This window comes from Ailuropoda melanoleuca, chromosome 6 (assembly GCF_002007445.2).
Source record: "Ailuropoda melanoleuca isolate Jingjing chromosome 6, ASM200744v2, whole genome shotgun sequence".
Classification (NCBI taxonomy): domain Eukaryota; kingdom Metazoa; phylum Chordata; class Mammalia; order Carnivora; family Ursidae; genus Ailuropoda; species Ailuropoda melanoleuca.
In genome coordinates, this window is record NC_048223.1 from 26975476 (window position 1) to 27000885 (window position 25410).

The following is a 25410-nucleotide window of genomic DNA, read 5'->3' on the forward strand; positions in this document are numbered from 1 at the left end:
TAGGAAGAAAGGTATGACAGGAAGGGGGATGGATATCTGGAAAAAAATTTTTTAATTAACTTGATTACCAAGGTAATGGCAGCATCATCTTCGGGACCAGCATATCTAAACAAGATGCGGTGCCTTTCCATATCAGCAAAATATTCCTTTGCTTCTTTGGCTGTACTGGTACCCAACCCTGCACAATTTAAAAAATAAAATTGGAAAAAATCCAGACAGAGATGACAAATACTATATGAGCTCACATGTAGAATCTAAAAATTTGAACTCATAAAAAGAGAGTAAAATGGTAGTTGTCAGGGACTGGGGAGAGGGGGAAATGGGGAAATGCCAATCAAAGAGTACAAACTTTAAATTGTAAGGTGAATAAGTTCTGAGGATTTAATGTATAGCATGGTGCTTACAGTTAATAATACTATACTGTATACTTGAAAATTGCTGAGAGAGCTCTTAAATGTTCCCTCCATACACACAAAAAATTAACTGTGAGGTGATGGATATGTTAATTAATTTGATTGTGGTAATCAGTTTACAACATATACATATATCAAATCATGTTGTACACTTTAGATGTGTAATTTTGTCAATTCTTAAAAAAAGCTGAAAAAATTTACATGAATTATGAACATTAATGGCTGTTTAAAACCGTTAGGTGAAAAGCTGATGGATCAAGCTGGCAACAACTGTACCAACAGATCGATTTTAATAGACAAAGAAAAATCAGACATTACATGCTTCCTGATGTAAATATACAATACCACCTGTTAAATGTTTTTGCCGCATAAATCTAATCCAAATCTGTATCAAGCCTCCAATTTAACTACCACTTAACAGAAAATAAGAGGCAGAGGAACATACTATGTATTTAATGAGATTACAGGGATAATCAGCAAAATCCAGAATGTGGAAAATCATACAAGACAAACAGTCCAACTTTTGAACAAATGAACTGCAAGGAAGAAAATATGAAAAGAGAAACAATATATTAAGATTTAACAGATTTATCAAGTGAAATGCAATGTGTGAATCTTGACTGGATACAGATTCAAAACAAAACAAACATTTTTATTATAATCAGGAGAATTTTAACACTGACTAAATATTTAAGGTTATTAAAGAAAGGTATGATAATGAAATTATGAACATTTCTTAAACATTCTTTTAGAGATACAAACTAAAGTATTATGGAAATACTATAAAATCTAGAAGTTATTTCAAATTAATAGGGAGGAGATGAGAAGAGTTTTGATAAACCGGATTGGTAGTGAAATGGTGATTATTAGAATGCATGGGAAGCCCATCATACCACTCTCTCTACTTCTATAAAATTTTCCAGAAATTCTTTAAAAATCAGCCTTAGCTCTTTTTGTAGTCTAAAACAAACTTTCAAAATATTTTATNATACAGGACAAACAGTCCAACTTTTGAACAAATAAACTGCAAGGAAGAAAATATGAAAAGAGAAACAATATATTAAGATTTAACAGATTTATCAAGTGAAATGCAATGTGTGAATCTTGACTGGATACAGATTCAAAACAAAACAAACATTTTTATTATAATCAGGAGAATTTTAACACTGACTAAATATTTAAGGTTATTAAAGAAAGGTATGATAATGAAATTATGAACATTTCTTAAACATTCTTTTAGAGATACAAACTAAAGTATTATGGAAATACTATAAAATCTAGAAGTTATTTCAAATTAATAGGGAGGAGATGAGAAGAGTTTTGATAAACCGGATTGGTAGTGAAATGGTGATTATTAGAATGCATGGGAAGCCCATCATACCACTCTCTCTACTTCTATAAAATTTTCCAGAAATTCTTTAAAAATCAGCCTTAGCTCTTTTTGTAGTCTAAAACAAACTTTCAAAATATTTTATAATGATCTTAAAAACATATTTATGTCAGTGGTAACTTCACAAAATTTAAGTATTTTACAATACAAACCTTTGTAGTATTTTATTTTCCAGGCTTTCTGGTTTTCTATATGTTTTTTCCATTCATCAAATTCAGGAATACTATAGAAGGAAAGTTCCTGCTTATTTTTGCTAGCCTTAAATTAAAAAAAAAAAAAATTTAGTTTTCTGCTATTAAGACAACAGTATAAAAATATATTAATGTAAATAGTACCTTTACAATAGGAGTAATGAACTCTTCAAGAAAACCATGCTTCAAAAGTGATGGCCAATTGTGATGGATGAAATTAATAAGCAGGCCTTTTATGTGAGAACCATCTTGATCCTAAATAAATGTTAGTAAAGAGTGCTATAATGATTTTATAAAACATACTTACATAACCAAATTTTAAAATGTATGAATGTAGCACAGGCAAAATTCCATTCAAATTTTGGAACTGCACTTTACAAACCAGTAAAGATTATCCTTTAGATGAACATAGTAAAGAATTTTTTCTTAAATTTCAAATAATGAATATAGCTAGTGATAGACTAAATCTTTCTGTCATTATAAAATGTACTATCATTATGTTTTCTATAGATATCACTGAAAGAAGGATTTAAGGATGGAAATACATAAAACGTTACGATTCACTGAACAAGGGAAGGAGTAATCCATGAAGTAAAGGTATTCACAAGTCTTATCTTGATATAGAAACTACTAAATTTCTGCTTGAAACTACACAGCAGCTTTTTCAGTGGAAGATTTTCTCTACAAATGCTTTCATTCAGAGTACATGAGAGACATGCAGTTGGCTGCATATGAAATTCTTCCCTTTTGGTTTTCCAGTTCTTTCCTAATTATTGCCATTTTACTATTCAAGTCCTAGTTTTTGCACATTCCAAATTATGCCATCATATACAAACATTATCCATCATCCTATTGATTAATCTTTGTTGCTTATAAATTTCATCATTTCCTGTCAACTTATAGGTAGGCTTCAACCCTATAATACTACCATGCATTCTACTCTTTTCATATTTATTGCATTTAAAAACATTTTTAAAATAACCAAAAAGACAGTTGCCCAATAAGTTAGATAATATAAAATGTGCCTCACACAAACAGCGCCATTGAATGTTTTCTACTCCCACCCCTTTGATGTACAGTCATTTTCCCTTTTACTTTCTTGGAGCAAGTCTCATAAAAACAAATATCAAAAGGGCACTCTGAAAAAGATAAGTTTTAAATATGTGGCAACCTTTAAACCAACCTGATCAGTCATAATCATAATTTTCCCATAGCGCAAAGTTTTCAGAGATTCTGCATCATCATAACTTTTCTTGTACTGTAGACCAACTATTTTAATAATATTGTTTATTTCTGCATTTTCCATGATCTGTGCAAAAAGAAAAATAATTCAAAGTATGTTAAAAGTGCTGAGGGGTGCCTGGCTGGATTAGTAGGTAGAGTATGCGACTGTTGATCTCAGGGTTGATCTCACTGTTGATCTCAGGGTTGTAAATTCAACCCCCACATTGTAGAAAGTACTTAAAAATAAAAAAAAATTTTTTTAAAGTGTTGAAATATATAAAAAGTGAGCCAGAATTTACTTTTAAAAATCCAACAACTTTAATAAAGTATGAAAATGTCATTATATATGTGGAGATATGAGAAAGACAGAGAGAAAGATACCTGTTTATGAGAAGCTTCCCGTACGTTAAGAATTTTTCCCCTAAGTGGAAAGACTCCGTATCTGTCTCGCCCAATCACACCTAATCCAGACACAGCCAATGATTTGGCAGAGTCTCCCTCTGTTAGTATCAGTGTACACTCCAGGGAATGTTTGCCACCTGAGAGATATTAAAAATGACATATACTCCAAATTCTTTAATTTTACCAATGAGAAAAATGAAGCCAGAAAAATAATCACAATGACGACAGTAAAAAACTATAAGAGTAACATTATGCTCAGCATAGTTTAAATGTTATGTAAAATTTACTGAATTCCTATACCCTGAAAACCAGTAATATGTGGTACATATGGCAATTTTAATGAAGTAAAATTATACTCTGAGCATAAAACTGTATACTATATGTGAAAGATGAATATTTTCTATAACTACATAAATAAAAACTTAAATCAAAATGTTGAAAAAAAAATCTGAATCTCACCAGCATCATTAGCGTCATCCAGTTTGGGAATACCTTTGATTTTACTGTACTTCACTGATGAACACTTCTTGTTCAGCTGAGTCTGAGCCTTAAACTTCACCCAATTCAGAATACTTTCCACAATGCCACAGTTAGAAGCCTAAAAATCAAAGAATAATGATATACAATCAAGCCAGAAGTTCATACACTTAGCTAAAATTAATGTAATACTTGGAATCTGTGCAGTTATATTTAGAAACACTAATGGTGATCATAATAAAAATGATATACACTAGCAAATTTTACTCTAAAGCTAACTCAGGCAGCTACACACAATAACATATTGTACAGAACACAAACAGATGACTACAGGGCAACGTACTGAAACATGAAAAAAACTCTATTATAATAACCCCAAGTAAAATACACATAGCTTTCGTTACAAGTAAATTTTGTTAAAATTAACATGGTAAAAGCTGATCCACCCATGAATTTACTAGCTGGGAAATTCTAGACATTGACATTTCTTATATTCCTCAAAAACACAAATCTTGAATTTGCTATGACAAAAACTATTAATATGTAGGAAACATTAGGGTAAATTTAAGAACATATGAATCTTCCTTATTCTTTAAAAAGTTTGGTAATGAGGATTTCAACATTATATATTGTGCGTCACCATGCAGTCAGTGCATTGTTAATTATGTGCCAAGATGTTAATCCAAAAAGAAGAGTGAAGAAATTCCAAGTTGGAGCTATTTATTTTTCATTATCCTGGGTAGTTTGATTTTAGGTGTAAGAAATAGTTTTCTGGAACGTTTGAGATATAAAAAGAGGTGGACTATGTTGACAAACCTAAACTTAATCCACTCAAAATGAAAAAGTATAAAATCTAAAATCAGATCACTTCATCATGAATGCTATGAGGGCAGAAATTTGCAAACACATTAATGTAGGGTCCTTTGTATTCAGAATTCATCATTAGAAGCAAAAGTACTATTTCTATAGGCTTTAAGCTAGAACCTGAAAAAAACTTGTTTGCGAGAGCATAGCTTTGAATTTACAAAATACCAGAATGTAATAAGTAAATTATTTCTATGGCAATTACACAATAGTCCTCCACCAAACTATAAACTTCCAAAAAGGAGGGGCTGTGATTTATTCATCTTTACATTCCCAGTGCAAATATTTATAAAGACACTTTACATATGCTTATTTAATATAGATTTACTGATGGTACTGCCTAACAAGGGAAGTGAAGTAAATTTTGCTTATATACAACAGATTATGAGAAATTATTAATAACTGCAAGGCTCAGTTATAAACCTCAGATTATTTATTTGTACTCACCTCATTTCAGAAAGGTTAAAACAGTCCAAATAAATATGTGCAAAGTAAAATGAAATTTTAAAATATGTAGAATACGATAAATTTTATATTATGCATAGATTATCAAAACTTAAAAAAAAAAAAAAAAACTACACAAAGGTAAAAATCAGCAGATGAAGTTGAAAGGAGTAGAAAAGATGAAATCAGGAGTCCTATAAGGACCTGTACGTTTGTTAGAGGAAAATCTAGCCGGCCAATAAAAAGCTAAAAACACAATCAGTTACATGATTCCCTACTTTTATACTTCGCAAAACAATCCATTGTTTTACAAAACAAAGTCTATACTTAGTTTTCAAAATTAAGTCTATTAATTTATAGTGTAATTGCCTAAGCCCACAGTTAATGTAAAAGAGGAACTAATCACAAATAGAATAAATAAATCAAGAAAACTACTTAACCAACTCTCAATAAAAACACACTGAGAAATAATAAAAATTTTACTCACTGCTTTAAAAAATTTTTCTGACAGTTGGCATTTGGACCCAAAACTTTTGGGTTGCAGAGTCATGTTTTCTTTAGTTTGAGAATCAAAAGTTGGATTTTCGATAAGACAATTAATAAAAACCCATATATGGTTTTTCACCTGTTGAAAACATACCCAAAAAAAGGTCAATATCAAAACTGTTATCATTTAATAATTCAAAAGAATATATAAAGCACCACTTACTTGAAATGGTTTTACTGATACACCAGCTTTGTTCTTTTTCTTAACTACTTCAATAAGTTTACCAACAACTTGATCTACCACATAATCCACGTGACGTCCACCCTAAAGAGGATCAAAAAAACAGAATATAAAGTCTTCTATAGTTAGGGTAGCAAAATACTTATTCTTTTTTTTTTCTTGAATGAACATTTAATCTTTACAACTTTCTGGAGTCAGTATTATTAGCCCAATTATTCAGAGGCATAATATGAATCTCAGAATTGCAGAGTTGGGATTTAAAAAGTAAGGTCTTGGGACACCTGGGTGGCTCAGTCATTAAGTGTCTGCCTTAGGCTTAGGTCACGATCCCAGCCTGCTTCTCACTCTCCCACTCCCCCTGCTTGTGTTCCCTCTCTGTGTATCTCTCTGTCAAATAGATAAATAAAATCTTTAAAATAAATAAATAAAAATTAAAAATAAGGTCTTTTTGGCTCTAGGGCCAATTAGCCTACTGTATAAAACTATACACAAAGTAAAAACAATAAAACAAAACATGGACGTGATGGACGTGAGAACGAATATTGGCAGACACAAGATTTAAACTTAGGGAATGTGGCAGCCATTGCCAGTTGGCCATCCAATGTCTATTTCCCCCTTTATTAAAAAAACTAAATTTGTTTTTACTTGGCAACATGCCCAGTTGAAAATACTAATCAATCTAGACTCCCTTTCAGCTAGAGGTAGCCACTTGACTCAGTTCCAGCCAGAGATGTTAGTGAGGTACACCAGATGGGATTTCCAGGAAAACTACTGTATTCCTGATAAAAAGGGAGTGAGTTAGTTGGTATACACATTTGCCCAGTCCCTTTCTCTCTCCCTAGAATACGGAATTGAGGTATAGGGAAGACAGCAGGTATCTTAAAGGCATGAGAATGAAAGTCACATGCTAAGGACGGCAGAAAAGAAAGCCAGGAATAGCCTGGTCCGTGGTGATGCTGTAGAGTCACAGTACCAGACTAAGACTCCCTGTCTCCAGTTACAAGAAAAAATAAAACCTTTATATCTTTATTGCCACTGTATATTAGGTTTCTATTACATATAACAAAATGCAATCATAACTGATGCAAAATTTGTTGACTTGAGGAAGCGACGCTAGATTATAAAAAACGAGTATTAAAAAAAATAAGTTAAAACTTGAACAAGAGTGACAAATTACCAAATCACTGCTTTATATTATTCTAGGATACATGCTTATATTGCTTAAGACTTTATTATGATCAATGGACAAATGCTTTTAGACAAGAAAAATTTCGTTCACTTTTGAAATCCAAAAGCCTACAGAAGAGTGCTCGAACTCCTTAGAATGGCACGTAACACGTTCCGCAATCTGACCCCAAAACAGACTCCTCTCCTATTATTCTTTCTTTTACAGTCTGAACGCAGAACAGACTAAGGAATGTGTTAGCATTCTAAATTCATAAATATAAATGTATTCAACTATAAACACTAATCATATCAACTCAATGCTCAATGGATGTTTATATAAATTATAAGAGTTGTTTTAACAGAAAATAAGCTTTCATTTTCATAAGCCAATTCTGATTTCACAAAAGCAGATTTGGGGTTTTTGTTATTGTTACTGATTTTTATTTTGTTTTTAATGAAGCATTGTTCTATCACTGACATGGCAACAAAAAATTAGCACACTTACTTTTGTTGTTGCAATACTATTTACAAAGCTGATTTGCTGGAATCCCTTTTCACTCAGCGTGAGACAAACATCCCATCTTTCATTTGCAAGTTCATGAATAACTTTCAGGGCCACTCCAGTTTCATCCAACTTGTCTTTCACATAAAGATCTACATAACTGCGAAATCCATTTACCTATTAATTTGAAAACCAAAACTAATAAACAATCTTATATTGACAACTCAACTAGATGAATGCCATCAGGTACTCTTACACTTTCATTTTCCCTCATTCACAACAGCTCTTACTCCTCAGATCCAAACCTTCATGACTTCCCCCATTCTATTCCTTGATCCCTGCCCTTTAAAAAGGAATTCATTTCTGTATGAACCTGATAAAGAGAGGTTATGAAGGGACAGCTGGACAGGTAAATTATTATAAACTCTTTCGAAAGTTTAAGTTTTAAAATGACAAAGTAGATGTCTAGTTTGAGTTCAGACATACAGAAGGCTTAAAGAAAAAAAAAGAAGAAAAGAAAAGAAAAAAGCAGAGAAGAGAAGAGAAGAGAAGAGAAGAGAAGAGAAGAGAAGAGAAGAGATGAGAAGAGAAGAGAAGCTTCTGCCCTTACAAGAAAACAGCTGGTCAGACAGCAAACTGATTTTTCAAGAACCCTCAAAAAAACTGAATTCACAGGACAGCTGGCCATCCTGAGTCTGAAGAGAAACAGATGTCTGTAGGGAGACACAGAATACTAAGCAATTTGCTTAAGTGAGGCAGAAGCTGCCTAATGCCATATAAACCGAAAGGTACTTTAAGCCAGAAATTCTGACAAGTTGCTGTAGGACAAGTGTGGATAGTATGAGTATGTGAAGTACCTGAGGACTGTCATCATAAGGGGTTCCTACAGTTACGGGCTTTTTCTCCAGAAACTCCAGCAGGTTCTCACAGGGAAGGTCAGGGAAAATCTAGAAAAAGTTCCCCCCACCACAGTGCTGCTGGTTGGGGGAGAGAATAATAGCAGCCACTGGGAATGCCACCCAGACTCATCTCCCTTACCCATCCCATCCACAAAAGCAAAACAAAACAAAAACAAAAAACTTAATTTGCAGGGGGAAGGATACTGCTAAAGAGTACTGGTAAAATATCACTATAGCTCGAATAAAATAATTCCAGCCCTACCTCATCCCACTCCCATCTAAGTGGGAAAAAAAGAAAGTTTATTTTAAGGAACAGGGAGCCTGAAGAATACTAAATGAGAATACTGGTGGATACATGCTGCAGTTAGGGGAAGAAAATAAAGGGCAGAGGACAAATCTCTACCTCTAGAGGAGAGGTAGAAACACTTGCGAAGGCCAAACCCCTGAGAAACAGGGCAAGTATGTACTCCCAAGTCTTGAGACTCAATCAGACATAAGTATCCTACAACCTACCACCATGTTAACAGGCCTCCAATAATAACTGGGTTTCAGCGGGTAGGGCTGCAGAGACAGACCCTTCTTGAGGGGCAGCTCCAAGGCAAGGCCCAAAAACAAAAGACAAAACAAGGAAGAATTTTAAGTTTCTGGTGCCCGTAGCAACAACAAACCTCAACACTAGTTAAGTACAAAAATGATAAACTGCAAACACAGCCATTTCCTGTACCGATTAAACATAAATCTTGATACTAAAGCCTATTTACTTCTATATCTACTATCCTATACAATGTGGCTGATTGTCGACAAAAGCTTTGAAGCACGCCAAAAGGCCAAGAAAAAAAACAGACTGAAAAGACAAAGCAATCATCAGAACCAGACTCAGATAGGTCACAGATGTTTTAACTATCATTTAAGGCATTTAAAATAACTGATTAATATGTTAAAGGCTCTAATGGAAAAGGCAAAGAATATACAACTTCAGTGGAGAGATGGAAGCTGTAAGAGAGAATCAAATGGAAATGTTAGGAATCAAAGACACAGAAGGAGATATGAAGGATACCACTGGCAGACTCATCAACAGACATGACATATTAAAGGAAAAAATTAGCGAACTTAAAAATAGGGCAACAGAAACTAAACAAACTGAAACACAAATAGAAAATAGTGAATAAAGCAGCAAAACATCCAGGAGCTTAGGACAATACCAAACTATATAACCTATGCATAACTGGAATACCAGAAGAACAGCAAAGAAATATTTGTAAATAATGGCCAAAATTTTTCCAAAATTAGTGACAGACACCAAACAGATCCAAGAAGCTCAGGAAAATATAATGAAAAAATACACGACGTGAAAAAACGACGTGAAAAAAACAAAAACAAACCCCCGTAGAAACACCTAAGCATACCATACTCAAAGAAACAAAAACAAAAAACAAAGACAAAGAGATAATCTTCAAAGTAGCCAAAGAGAAAATAAACACCTTATCAACAGAGGAAGGATAGGAACTACAGCAGAAACCATGTAAACAAGAAAACAACTGGATGACATTAAAAGAAAAATAGTGTAAACCCATAATTCTATATCCAGTGAAATTCCGTATCTCTTGAAAGTGAAGGAAAATACTTTCTCAAACAGACTGAGGGAATTTATTGCCAGACCTACCTAAAAGAAATTAAAGATATCCAGGCAGAAGAAATATGATTAAGATCAGAAACTTAGAGCTATACCAAGAAATCAGGAGCACTGGATATGGAATAAATGAAAGTAAAATAGAATCCTATATTGTATTTTTAATTGTTCTAAAATCTAAAGGCAGTTAGATGTAACTATAAGCTGCCCAGAAAATAACAAAGCATTTACTATTTTAGAAGACACTTACGGGCAATTTCTTCCCATTAAACATGACCTTGACCCCCTTGCATGAACCAGCCAAATCATAAGCTCTTCTGGTCATGAGGGCCACAATATCCTTGTCAAGTTTTTCCATCTTAAATTTAGACAGATCTGGTTGGAATGTTATACATGTATAATCTTCACCATCAAAATGCTTAATTTTGGCTTCAGAAGTCTTCATCATGTTATTCATCCATGTCTTTAAAAGAAAAAATACTCAAATATTTCCATAATGATTCTATATTTTATAATACATACTCAGTTCATGAAATACATTCATTTACCGTAACTATATCCATTTTCCAGCTTCACAACAAACCAAACAAATCCTTGAAACTGATATTAGAGATGAAATAAATTTAAAAACTACTACAGTAGTCCCTTCTTATCTATGTTCCAAGACCAGAAACCATGGATAGTACCAAACTCTATATATACTACGTTTTTTCCGTACACACCTATGATAAAGCTTAATTTATAAATTAGGCACAGTAAGAGATTAATAATAATTAATAAAATAGAACAATTACACTTTACTAAAAGTTATATGAATGTGGTATTTCTCTCTCTAAATATCTTATTGTACTATACTCAACCTTCTTAGATGATGTGAGATGATAAAATGTCTACATGACAAGATGAACTGGGGTGAATGATGTAGGCACTGTGACAGAACATTAAGCTACTACTGACCTTCCAACGGTATGTAAGAAGGAGGATCGTTTGCTTCTGAACCGCGGTTGACCGCGGGTAACCAAAACCATGGAAAGTGAAACCACAGATAAGGGAGGAGGGGAACACTATTATAATAACCTCATTTGAAAATAAGCAAAATGAACTGCACAACTTTATACACTATCAGTAAAATAACTTTCAAATTCTTCAACATGACCATTTAGAATTTTACAGAAATAAGTTTTAAGTATGCTTTCCCTGATCAAATTACTTTAGCTTACCTAAAATTTCAAACTATTTTCAAAGGCCTACCAGAGTAAAATAAGACAGAATTTTGAAATATGAATTTGATGAATCAATGAGGAATTTTTCAAATATGCTAAGCGGATACATTTCAATTAGTCTGTAAGGTTCCAGGCATTATCAGTAATGCTTAACTATGTTAAAGAAAAAGTCTATTAAATAAAGCTCTTCATTTTCAAGGGACAGAAGAAAGACAGATTTATGTAAATCTCCTAGGCTTTCTGAAGTCTTTATTGACATGCTTAATGTTTAAAAAAAAAAAAAAGTGATATAGGCATCACTGCCATTTACCTAAGGTTCGATTATCTTAGCAAACCAACACAACACACACACACACACAATTAGACACTTTTCTATCATACCTGCTTAAAACTATGTTTGTATTCTTTGCAAGCAGTTTCTACTGTAAACTTTGTACTGAAAATATTACAAAGTTTTGCACCGTAACCATTGCGACCACCTGTAAGAACAATCAAATGTGAAAGGTTTAATGAAAAGGATTTTAGGAACTTTGTTAACTTACCTACCATGGGACAGGTCTGTTGCAAAATAGTTCCACTTACTGCATTATTTTAACAATCACCAAATATTTCAGAGTATATTTAGATTTTTTCATTTAAAGAAAAATACAATTAAGATTATGCACATAAATAAAATTAACATGCATTTTATAAACTTCGTCACAATTTCAAAAAAAAAAAGCTTGCTGCTATCTCCTATAATCAAGTAAATATATGTGAGTATGAAATCTGAGCTTTCTATCAAAGTTACTTCTCTATTACAAAAATGTAATCTCTATCAGTTCCTAAAGCTTTGGTTATGAAAAATAAATAAAAACCATCAACCCACCTGAGCAATGGAAATAAGCAGAAAACATTTGGTTTTGATCAAAGCACTTCAACTCTATTTATAAAACCCAGATTTGCAATCTTGACCCTCATAAAACAGTTTAGAATTTAAGTGATATCAAAAGACATGGTTTTCTTATGCAATAAGAAATTCACATTTATAGGAATCATACATCTGACTTCCATCAGTACTCTAATTTGAAACTCAAACTGTCAGCCAGGTTAGAGTTCCAGGAGTTGTAGCATAAGCCAAAGTACTATCAATTAAATTAAGCTTTTAAAATGTCTCTGTCAGACTATAATCAAAATAATAATTACACATGATAGTTTTTTATAGATAATAATTCTGAAAAGAATTCTCTCACAATAAAGCTACACAGGTTTCCTTTTCTGTAATATTTTATACAGGAATAGCTAAATTTTATGTTGGAAATATAAAGAAAATTCAATAAAAATTCCAATCAGCCGTTTAGACTTTACCTGTTACTTTTTTCTCATCATCATCATAGTTACTGGATGTTAAAAGCTGTCCAAAAATTAACGCAGGAACATAAACTTTCTCTACTTTGTGTTCTACTACTGGAATGCCTTTCCCATTATTCCAAATGCTTATAATATTTGATTCACTGTAAATAAACAAGCAGAGTTTAGAGCTTAACATGGTTTAATATTAATTTCCATAAAAAGTAAAGTAATCCAGAACAGACCTGACTAATTATAAGCAAAATGCCAGCCACTACTAATTGGAAGATACTCATCTTTCAAGAAAATACTTGCTAAGGACACACATTTCTACCTGAATCATAACTCAAATTAGAGCCACTAAGACCTACAGGGAATACTGAAAAATTTCTCAAGAAAAGAAATTCTTCTCAACCTCCCAGAAAATAGTAAAAGCGGTGAAGCTTTTACAAGAAGTCAGGTCCGGATTCTGTTTTCATATATATTAGCCATGATCTTCCTGCTTCATTCTACCAGTATACCACCTGTGAACCCACAAGCTCTGCAAAGCCAGCAGCCATTGCCATTTTCATTCCCTAACTGTTGCAGCAGTACATATGGAAAGGACAAACAGTGTAAAATGTATTCCATTCTCACCCTAAATATTACAGGGTTGTTTGTATTGTGGCAATCACTGTCATAACCTAATTGTAATGGTTTTAAAACATCTAGATTTTACCTATTTTAGGTTTTTTAGGTTTTCCTATCACTAAACCACGATTTAAGCCTGAATAGTATGCAGTAGAGGCTCCTATAGCTAACAGCAACTTGAGACAGGCAGTAGTCCTGATGGAAAATTTCACCTACTCTATCATTTTGAGTAGTATATACTATAATGCCTTTACCCATTTAAAAGCCAAATTTGCAAAGAAACACAGCTTCATAACCAACACTAAGAATTGGCTTAAAAAGCTACCATTTGACAATCTGATTCATAATTATTCTTAGATATATAGTTTCACTTATACATACATACCTTAATCTCTGAAGAGGTTTAGAAGTAGTTACACAACTAAAAAATTTGCTATAAAAGCCAAAATTAATTAAAACCACATATCCAGGGGGAAATCAATCAATAAAATCAAATTAAATAGGAAGGAAGGAAGGAAGGAAGGAAGGAAGGAAGGAAGGAAGGAAGGAAGTTAACAAATAACTTTTAGCACATCTTCTTCTTTCCCTAACCAGCAACCAACTTTTCTTTCCCTCATTGTCCAATACAGGTTCAACTCTTCAAATGTCCTAGGCTCAAATTTTGATAGCATTTTTTAATTCAGATCTCCTGATCATTTTCTTAGATTCATTTATTATCAGTATTCAGTCATTTCTTCATTCCAAATGTCAATAACAAGTCTAGACTGGTATGACCTTAAATATTGTAGATCAACTTAAAAGTCCTCTACCGCATGTTCACAGCCCATTATCCAGATCTTTAATTACAGTTGAATTTAATTTCCACTATTTAGCAATGTGTATCCTGTTTTTCCCTCAAGTCGGTTTATTACTTGTCCTGAATGTTCATTCCCAATTCTTTCCGTTTCTTTATTGGTCTTTCCCTTGCCTTAATGTCATTTTACTTTTTGTCTACCCAAAATTTATCCTAACTCTGAGAGTCAGTTTATGACTTCAGCTCTCCATTAAGCCTTTTACCCAGCCTATAACAGATTGGTACCTCAGGAGATGATTAGATTATCTCGCTCGTGGGTAAACACTCTCTACAGAATACACAGCTGAAGCATGAGAGACTATGGACTATGAGAAACAAACTGAGGGCTTCAGAGGGGAGGGGGGTGGGGGAATGGGATAGACTGGTGATGGGTAGTAAGGAGGGCATGTATTGCATGGTGCACTGGGTGTTATATGCAACTAAGGAATCACCGAACTTTACATCAGAAACCAGGGATGTACTGTATGGTGACTAACATAATATAACTTTAAAAAACAGTAAAATAAAAAAAAAAAAAAAAAGACGATGACAAGTGTCATGACAAGGAAAAAAAAAAATAGACTTCCAAATAGTTTTTAGTGTTAGGCTTAAAATTAATAGAGAAGAGGGGCGCCTGGGTGGCACAGCGGTTAAGCGTCTGCCTTCGGCTCAGGGCGTGATCCCGGCGTTGCGGGATCGAGCCCCACATCAGGCTCCTCTGCTATGAGCCTGCTTCTTCCTCTCCTACTCCCCCTGCTTGTGTTTCCTCTCTCGCTGGCTGTCTCTATCTCTGTCAAATAAATAAACAAAATCTTTAAAAAAAATAATAATAAAATTAAATTAATAGAGAATTCTGATGAAAATAAAGAAAGGCAATGAATGGAAAATTACAGATCTTAAACATCTCAGAATTATACAAAAGCCAATACACTCATGAGTAAAGCTTTAAAATTTTTTCATCCAATTCAGCATATCATATATGGTACTATAATTAAGATACGTATTTTGTAAATTATCTTTATCACAGTTTTAAAAAATAAGGCCTGACATCTCCTACATTCAGTAAGTCTGTATGAGTATGAAGCATGAAACTTGAACTTTCTATCAAAGTCACCTCTATTGAAAATTTCAATATGTATCACTTCCTAGATCTGGCATTTAGTTCTGTAAGCTCTAAACAATGATTCAGAGTTCTATAACTATATTCTTTGCCCCATCAATAATCTTCAGAGAAATATTAGGAAAAAGAATACTGTGCTTGAATAAGCTACAAATAGTTTTGAAATATTTAAAGCTAAAAAGAAACCTGGAAAACAATCTAAATAATATTCATGAACTGTTAAGAGGCTACATTATNAATTATGATATGTTGACATAATAAAATAATTAGCAATAGTTAAAAAGATTTAAGTTGATCTATGTAAGTTAATAACGAAGGCTGTCCACAAAATGTCAAAAATAGGAAAACTATATAATCCCACCTTTTAAAAAAAATAAAAATGAATCTGTATACATATTTCAATATGAGTGTGTACTATTTTTTAAAGCTGCATATTTAAGAGTTTTAACCCCAAATAAACAAGAATACTTAAAACAGAAGGACTGTTAGAACTCTGGTTAATGTGCCTTCCACATTTGTTTTTAATCAGATAGATGCCAGCAAATACTAACCATCGTATAAAGAGTTTTAAGCTCCTTTGTAAAAAGTTGCTTCAAATTCTCTAATTTTCTAAAATAGCTGTCCAAATTCTGCATGGTACCCCTTGCTAATCTATTCTTATGCCTTTTACAACCATGGTTGTTATTTAAATTTTACCCCCATATTACAGGGTACTACTGAAAGAATAAGAGGTAAGCTGTGCTGTATAACCTCCACACTTAACCCATTAACTATCAAAATTTAACCTGTGCTTTACACAGAATTCATGTACACACACGCACAAAGAAANCCTACATTCAGTAAGTCTGTATGAGTATGAAGCATGAAACTTGAACTTTCTATCAAAGTCACCTCTATTGAAAATTTCAATATGTATCACTTCCTAGATCTGGCATTTAGTTCTGTAAGCTCTAAACAATGATTCAGAGTTCTATAACTATATTCTTTGCCCCATCAATAATCTTCAGAGAAATATTAGGAAAAAGAATACTGTGCTTGAATAAGCTACAAATAGTTTTGAAATATTTAAAGCTAAAAAGAAACCTGGAAAACAATCTAAATAATATTCATGAACTGTTAAGAGGCTACATTATATGTTGACATAATAAAATAATTAGCAATAGTTAAAAAGATTTAAGTTGATCTATGTAAGTTAATAACGAAGGCTGTCCACAAAATGTCAAAAATAGGAAAACTATATAATCCCACCTTTTAAAAAAAATAAAAATGAATCTGTATACATATTTCAATATGAGTGTGTACTATTTTTTAAAGCTGCATATTTAAGAGTTTTAACCCCAAATAAACAAGAATACTTAAAACAGAAGGACTGTTAGAACTCTGGTTAATGTGCCTTCCACATTTGTTTTTAATCAGATAGATGCCAGCAAATACTAACCATCGTATAAAGAGTTTTAAGCTCCTTTGTAAAAAGTTGCTTCAAATTCTCTAATTTTCTAAAATAGCTGTCCAAATTCTGCATGGTACCCCTTGCTAATCTATTCTTATGCCTTTTACAACCATGGTTGTTATTTAAATTTTACCCCCATATTACAGGGTACTACTGAAAGAATAAGAGGTAAGCTGTGCTGTATAACCTCCACACTTAACCCATTAACTATCAAAATTTAACCTGTGCTTTACACAGAATTCATGTACACACACGCACAAAGAAAAATTTTAAATCTGCTATATGNAAAATTTTAAATCTGCCATATGAAACGTTAAAAAGAATGAAACAGAGGATATCAAAAATGGACAGCAGAAAACTGGGTCAATGAAATAAACAGCAGAATAGCATGTCTTCCCATTTCAATTCTGCTTTTAAATAACTTCTTAAATAACAAATCAAATTATGTCTCTGGATTAAAATTCATTTTTATAAAAATATCATTAGTTCTGTATTATACATAGTAAAAAAAAATAAGGAATGAACTTATGGGAGGAAATTCACAAAAGACAAAATGTTACGGTTAAAATTCAGAAATACAATATAAATAAGTAACAAAATCTAAGGATCAGCAACATCTCCCAAAATGCTTGTCTACGGCCAATTTTAAATACATATATATATTTCAATTAAAAGCAGGAGAAAGATTCAGTAGTCTCTCATCAATGATTTATCAACAAAAAGAGTAAAATTCACACCTTCTTCCCTGGAAGTAGCTATGAATTTCTGTCTTTTATTGAAATAAAAGAACTTTCTAGCAGAATTAAAATAACAGAGATAAATTAGAAAAACTGGTATCTGTCATTAAGAACTAAATAAATTTAGTTATAATCTATGTCACTCTTATGCCCATAAAAAATGTTGCTCACTGAAAAGGGAGAAAGAAATCACTAAAGGTATTAGTTACGTAGACTTACTCTGTCCAGAATCTGTAACAAATTTTAAGGTAAAAAGCATGCCACCAAGAGCCACTATTCAGTCTACAGAGTTGTTTTATAGCTCACTTCTTGATCACTTTGTTATGATGGGATTCTATGTAAACTGTTTAAATCCATGTCGCTGAATTAATGTAGCCAAAATAATTAAGATAAAAAGAACCAACTGTAACTGTAACCATATTCATCAAGAATGTATTTAAGAGAGAGCCCCTTTTTCCTTAGTTTTCAGAATCTTTCCGTACCAAATTTTAAAAAGCTTAAAGATATCTGACATTCAACATCTATTACTACTCACTAGCTACTCTCCCAAAGCATAACAAATGATATTGTTTTTAACTGACAATTTCCTAAATATAGAAGAAAGTGAATCTTGAAGCTAAAATTTCCTTACAACTATTTTAAACTTCTGCATAAATTACAATTTATAAGTGTCCTGTGCACCTTCCCACATAAATCCTCAAGAATGTATTCATTGTAGAAAAGATCCAAATGGGAAAAAAAATGAAAGAAAAAGAAAAATCTAGAACTTCAACAGCCTAGTTATGTGGTAATATTTTATTATACAGCTAACTTCATGGTATAACCAAATATAAGTTATATTTTCATATATAAATACACATTAATCTTAACCATACCATCTAAAATTAGATTAGTGACAGTGAGACTATACCTGAATTGGTTAAATTTTCATGTCAGAGAAAATTCTTAACATCATTCTAAATTACAAATAAAATTATAAATGTAAATGTAATGCAATATTTTACAAAAGGCATGCTGTTGAAAACAGGGTCAATGTAATGGTAGTATTTCTAAGTTAAAATGGTATTAATTTCACTCCCCTTCAGCGAGATCTAATTAGCTGAACGCCTGGTATATTCTATAATACCAGCAGTTCCTAATTTACAAATGATGTTACAAATAATGGAAAAGCCCAAATACTGGCCATAACAAATAAATTTAATCCATAGTATAACTTAGCCTTGACTCCCAAAGCAAAGGCAAGAAGGAAAGATTGAGTGACTACTGTAATCACCTGCAACAATATCCACAACATCAAAGAAGGAGAAAAATGGGTTTCCATCCAAGTGCTCCCATAAGGAAGTACTTTGGAGTAAAAGATCACGAATGATAGAGGAAACTATAAAAGTATAGTATATTCTGGCTAAAAGAGGCAAAAATAACAAGATCTCAAACAACAGGGAAACTTTAGGAGTACTAACTGTATACGGTATTTATTTGAGAAGTATTTGTTTGGGACCTATCAGAACAAAACAACTTAACATAAAAAAAAAAACTAAACTTGAAATATACTTACGGATCAATAGAAACTTTAATACAGGTCATATTCTTATCCCTCTGTTTGTTGTCAGCTGCATTAACTACAAATTAAATATTTTGATGAGTAATAGAATATATAAAGTTATATAAATGAATATATGACAACTGCATGCATATCCCTACTTAATATAAACATCTATATATGGTAATAGTTATTGAAATTATTGCTACTAACTTCTAATAACTTTATTTTTTAAACAATATTCTTACATTTTATATCACACTAAATTACTATTATGTCTTCTACTACAAAATGGGGGTAGGGGAAGGGCAGATTTTGTGATACATAAAAACAAAAACTACCATCTGCATGTTACAACCCCCTCCAATCCAGGTTAGAGCTAAAAGAAAAAGTTGAGTTTAATTACACTTTATCTTGGAAACAACTACTTTCTCTTGATCTCCCTCAAAAAACTTGTGATTTCATACACAGGTTGAGCTAAAATCAGTTATTTTTAAATTAGAAAGACAAAGTCATCAGCATCCTTAGAGAAATCAAAATTTTAAATCCTAGGCACTATAACTGATAATATATTTGTATACATTAACCACTGCTGTGGTTAGACACATGACTACACCAATTTTAACACAAGCTAGCTGTCAAATTCAACTTCAATCATAGAAAAAATATGTTCCTGGTAAACACTATGTTACATAAAAGTAAAATCAAGTGGATAGCTGGGAAGCAAGAGTGAAAAGTATAAAAGTAACCAGTTTTACTTCCTATCCTTTCCCCAAAGGGCGACCAGAACAAGCTCAGAGACCCATACAACCCAGCTGTCTAGTAAACCTCAAGTGGCACTGATAAGGTAGCAGCGCCCAGAGTATCTACAAAGTGCTTGGTAAAAATATTTCCAAAGTGCAAGCATTCCCCAGGAATCAATTAAGCATCCACACTTCTTTGTGATTTCATTTATCATGTGATTTGGAAAAAACAGAGATCATTCAGAACAATGGTGGTTAAACTTGGCTGCCCAACAGAAATTCCTGATTTGTTGGTGAAAAACAATTTTACGTGTCTCACAGCAAAATCACCAAATCTACAAGGATCAGGCCCTGTAATCTCTATTTTTAACATGCCCCTTGGTGACTAGGATGAATGCAACCTTCAGATGACTACACATACAAGATTACAAGATTACAAGATTACAAGATTACAAACCAACTGTGGGTCACTGATCAAATATAACACATTCATTTTACAGATAAACGCAAAGATATGATGTGCACAGATATGAAAATATTACAATGAGTACAAAATTTTCTTAAGAACATTTATATTCAGCATAGAAGCCAGAGATATGCCTTTAAGATTTATACTGTAAGTCAGGCTTTATACACACACACACACACACACACACGGATGTGTGTGTGTGTGTATCAAAGGAGAGGAGTTAAATCTTAGGCAAGTACTCACCCAAAATTTCATCAAAGATCTTGTATAAACCTGGCACAAAGGTAACCTCTCTGCAATTCATTCCTACATCTTCATCATATACCCACATTAGCTGCATCATAAAAAAAATTCAAAAGGACTTATGGGGTAAAAAAAGCGTTTAACATCAGTTTTACATAATATAAACCCACATCTGTCATTTCCTCTGTAAATACTTAGATCTTCCAAGCAGAAAAACATGTACTACTCCACTTGCACTCAACCTCACTATATTCACATTCAATTTAAATAACTTCAAAATTGAGAAATTATTCATTCTGTATTAAGTCTGTATTCTTATATATAAAGTCAGCTTATTAAGGCACCAAGAATTGTTAGAAGCAATATTTAAATAAAATAGAAAAAAAATCTTATATTTACTTTACACTTTTACTCCATGCTCTATATTTTCTATTAAGGAGTACAGAGTAAAACAATATGAACACAGCATGACTTTGGAGCCAGAGACAGAGCTTTAAATCCCAGCTCTTACTAGTTGAGGGATCTGAGCAAGTTATTTAAATTTATTTAAACTTCAGTTTCCTCATCTATAAAATGGGGATAACAGTACCACTTTCCAAAATTGTTAGAATCAGACAAGATAATATGTGCAAGCCAAGTCCACAGCAAGCACTAAATAGTCATTAGTGTATATGTACACATAGTAGAATTTGAAGCAAACCACAGCATAAACGTAAGGACTTTTAAAAAGTTCACACACTACCATTTTCCTCTATACTTCCTAGCTCTTTTAGTTTATATCTCCTGGCTTTTTATCTTTAGCAGAAAATGAAGACATTTCTACCTCTCTTAGGTCTCTCTCCCTACTTTGCTTATGAACACAGAGACATGAAATCATGTACTTACAAAGCATACAACCACAAAAATTTTATTAAAAAGTAGATATAGATACACATCTCCTAATCTCAAAGTTGAACAAATAATTACCTGTGTCAATGGTTCCACTGACCCAATATATGTATCAGGACGAAGGAGAATATGTTCAAGTTGTGTCTTTTTCTGATACACTCTCTCAACAGACAACTTCTTTGAAGAATCATTTTTGTTTGCAGTTTCTGACTCTTCTTTTTTTGCAGCATTGTTCTGATCAAAAAGAGTCTAAAATTAACCAAAAAATCAAATTTAAATAACCTACCAAGAGGGTACACTAAAATGTATATGGACACATGCCATAGGTTTTCTTTTTAATGACAAAATTATCTCTCAGCCTGATTTTTAAGTCTTAAAGAGAACACAGGTCTATTTACTGACAGTCCAGTTCTTTTTATGCTATAGTGTAAAACTGCAGTTTTGACTAAGGTATACATAGTCACTGGAATAACTAGAACTGTCTACATCTATTCAATCCAGAAATATAAACATTTCCCAATTCTGTAAGTTATCAAGTTAATTTTTACAATCCTCAGAACTTTTCAAGGAATATGAGTTCTGGTCAGGTTATAGGTTCACAATAACTGCACCTGGCTACCTGCAGGAGTCCTCAAATCTTCTACATATCAGTTCCCTGCCATTAAGCCACTAAAGATTATTGTCAAGAGTGGGCAAAAAAAACCTACACAAAATAGTAACTATGTAGTTAATGTACGCTGCTTACAGCTGAAAATACTAAGCATGGCTTATGAAATCTCAAATTTCACACTTTGATAGGTCATGTCAATAATTCCTTATAAATCAGTGCTAGGTGCCCCACTACTGAGGTACCCGCTGATTCTAGTTTCTGTGCCAGTTCCAAGGAAACAGACGTTGGTGACCCTAATTCTAAACATGTCTACAGTAGATAAGGATCACAAACTCAAAATCCCCAAGGTCTGGAGATTTCTCTGTCTTCTTAAGAGCAGAGAACACACTCTCTCATTCTGGAATTTCCTAATATTGACAAATAAGACATGCTACTAAAAGAAAGGTGCTATAATGCCATGTTTTTTCACAGTCAAAATAAAATTCACATATTAGACAAAATGAAAATTGAAATATCTTCACAAGTCCTTGAACTTAAGTAGAAATGAAGCAGTCAGAAGACAATGGAAGATATTTTATGAATCTGAACAAGTAATAAACCATTTTAATTCAGGTCCTACACATAGCCATACCATTATCTTTAAAGTTAGTATTTGGGAAAAAAAAAAAGTCATTACATGTAGTCTACATTTAAACAATGTATGTTTAAAAATCAAATACATGGGCTCCTGGGTGGCTCAGTTGGTTAAGTGACAGCCTTCAGCTCAGGTCATAATCCTGGAGTTCCAGGATTGAGTCGTCAGTCCCCCACCCTCCCCCAGGGCTCCCTGTTCAGCAGGGTATCTGCTTCTGACCCTCCAGGAGCCCTCTTGTGCTCGCACGAGCGCGTGAATAAATAAAAAAAATCTTTTTTAAAAAATCAAATACATAACCTCTGAGCACTCTAAACCAGGACAAGAACTATAACATACAAACACTATGGAAATTCAAATATTAATTATAATCTTCCAGTACCATAAATTTTATATAAAATTAAAGAGACTTAATATTGCAAAATAAAGTATTATAAACAATTCATTTCCTGTATTTTAAACTATATTCTTATACATTCTTTCATTTATAAAGTTACACACTAACACTGCTCTGAGACAATTAAAAATAGCTTTGGACAAAAGAAAGTAGGTGTTTCATAAAATCTTCATAGTCTATTTCTGTTGAGTTAGATGATGAACTAGCCAGAAATAAACTGCATTTTTAAAAAACCAGTCTCCAAATTTCTAATCATGTTCCTTGCTTTTCATGATAGCAGATTTATTTATAGAAACAAATCCAAAGGTAAAAGCATAATTTATTTTGTCTAATGGGTCATCAGTATAGTAAGGCCTAAGATCACACTCTTAGCAAGTGTTTACCGACAATAAATGCTATGTAATCAAAGGGAGGTAACTTCTTACCATTAACTTAGAACTGTTTTCAATCATTGGCATAAAGATCAGGAACTTAACAATAACCATGGAAATAAAAGCTTTCTGATCCCAGGCTACTACTCCAAATACCACAATTAAGAAAACATCTTCAAGATTAGATTTAATCAGGGACACACATCTACCTAATTGGGGCTTCCACATTTGGCCCTCATGAGTTACACTTAACTAAAAGGGCACACAACTATGGAAAATAAAGATAAAGTCCGTTATCACTCCTTTTTCAAGAATTTACAACTTCTCCCATGTCCCCTCACTACCAATCACTTTTTCCTCCCAAATGGGTATTTGAAAATAAGGAATGCCTGGTTTGCACCTAACATATCCCTATCAAGTTCAAAAGTTGTCATTTTTGCTAAGGATAATGTCTCAAAAATCAGAGAACAAGTGAAACGTATGGCTTTGTCAAATTTTCTCTAGGAATAATATATAAATATGAAAAACAAGTTTGACAATATACTTAAAGTATTTTATGTCAAAATGTTTTTTCCTAAATATACGACAGATGCTAAGGAAAGAAAAAAAAGGGGGTGCCTGGGTGGCCCAGTCATTAAGCGTCTGCCTTCAGCTCAGGGCGTGATCCCGGAGTTTTGGGATCGATCCCCACATCAGGCTCCTCCACTGGGAGCCTGCTTCTTCCTCTCCCACTCCCCTTGCTTGTGTTCCCTCTCTCGCTGGCTGTCTCTCTCTCCATCAAATAAAGAAATAAAATCTTTAANGGGAGCCTGCTTCTTCCTCTCCCACTCCCCTTGCTTGTGTTCCCTCTCTCGCTGGCTGTCTCTCTCTCCGTCAAATAAAGAAATAAAATCTTTAAAAAAAAAAAGAAAAAGAAAAAAGGAACCATTTTAAAGTAATGAAAAGCATTAAGGAACACATTATAGAATATCATAATAAAACACGTTTTGAGATTTTTGTCGATATTTCAAGTCAACTCTCATTTACATTAAATAATTACTAAAACTTGCATATAAATCTTTAAACCTGGATATTTCATTGAGTAAATATTTTAGTTACTTTTACCAAAAATTATTTTTGTTGACTATATAAACTTTCATTGCTATATCTTTTACATAAAAATGTTATCAAATATTTTTAAATTAGCTTATTAAAACTATACTGTTTAATGAACAAAATTACAAGAGTATATAAAAAAAATGAGCCCATTTTCATCAGAAAGAAATTATATGTAATATATACACACATAGGAAAAAATATAAAATACACCCAACAGAGTGTATCAATCGAAATTATCTGTAAGAAGTAGAAATAGAAGTTATTTTCATTTTTTATGATACACATTTTCTAGTTTTCTACAATGAACCCATATAGAAGTATTTTAAAAGCTTATTAGCCCATGTATGTGAAAACGTAATTACACTAGAATAAAGATGAAGGTTTCTTTTTTCTAGTGGCAATGTTAATACCTACTTATTACTTCTGCAGTTCCAACTTTCTCACTAGAATTTAGGCAAAAAGGTAAGTGAAATCAAAATAAACAAGACTGGCAAGTTTGGCAGAGTAGAAAACAGAAATTAACGTTGCAGTCAGATTTGTCTTTTACTTTCCCATTCCCAAAAAATGGCAGTTTGCACTGCTCACTGGCTTACTAGCAGCAAACAGAGGAGGTTCTCTCCTGAGAGGTCTGTAATTTTTTTCTCACAGAAACCTAAAATAATGATCTCTTTTAGCTCCTCTTTATTAGCAGAAAGTTGCCCCCTGAATAATGTCCAGGCCACTAAAAATCAAAATCTGGGGATGAGGGGACAGAGAGCAATTATACCAG

General features: G+C 32.8%; 1 protein-coding gene across 1 annotated transcript in view; it reads right to left on the bottom strand.

The window, feature by feature from the left end:
• TOP2B (DNA topoisomerase II beta) overlaps positions 1-21771 on the bottom strand; it is a 47515-nt gene extending 25744 nt beyond the window's left edge. The window contains exons 1-15 of the mRNA XM_034662077.1: positions 21613-21771; positions 20647-20737; positions 19207-19270; positions 12901-13046; positions 11935-12032; positions 10581-10793; positions 7805-7978; positions 6115-6216; positions 5893-6030; positions 4080-4218; positions 3600-3757; positions 3178-3303; positions 2139-2249; positions 1956-2061; positions 69-178 (exon numbers count right to left, since the gene is read on the bottom strand). Of these exons, the coding sequence (XP_034517968.1) occupies positions 69-178; positions 1956-2061; positions 2139-2249; positions 3178-3303; positions 3600-3757; positions 4080-4218; positions 5893-6030; positions 6115-6216; positions 7805-7978; positions 10581-10793; positions 11935-12032; positions 12901-13046; positions 19207-19270; positions 20647-20734 (1773 nt within the window). The 5' untranslated portion in view covers positions 20735-20737; positions 21613-21771. The remainder of the gene's footprint in view (positions 1-68; positions 179-1955; positions 2062-2138; positions 2250-3177; positions 3304-3599; positions 3758-4079; positions 4219-5892; positions 6031-6114; positions 6217-7804; positions 7979-10580; positions 10794-11934; positions 12033-12900; positions 13047-19206; positions 19271-20646; positions 20738-21612) is intronic.
• Between the last annotated feature and the right edge of the window lie 3639 nt (positions 21772-25410).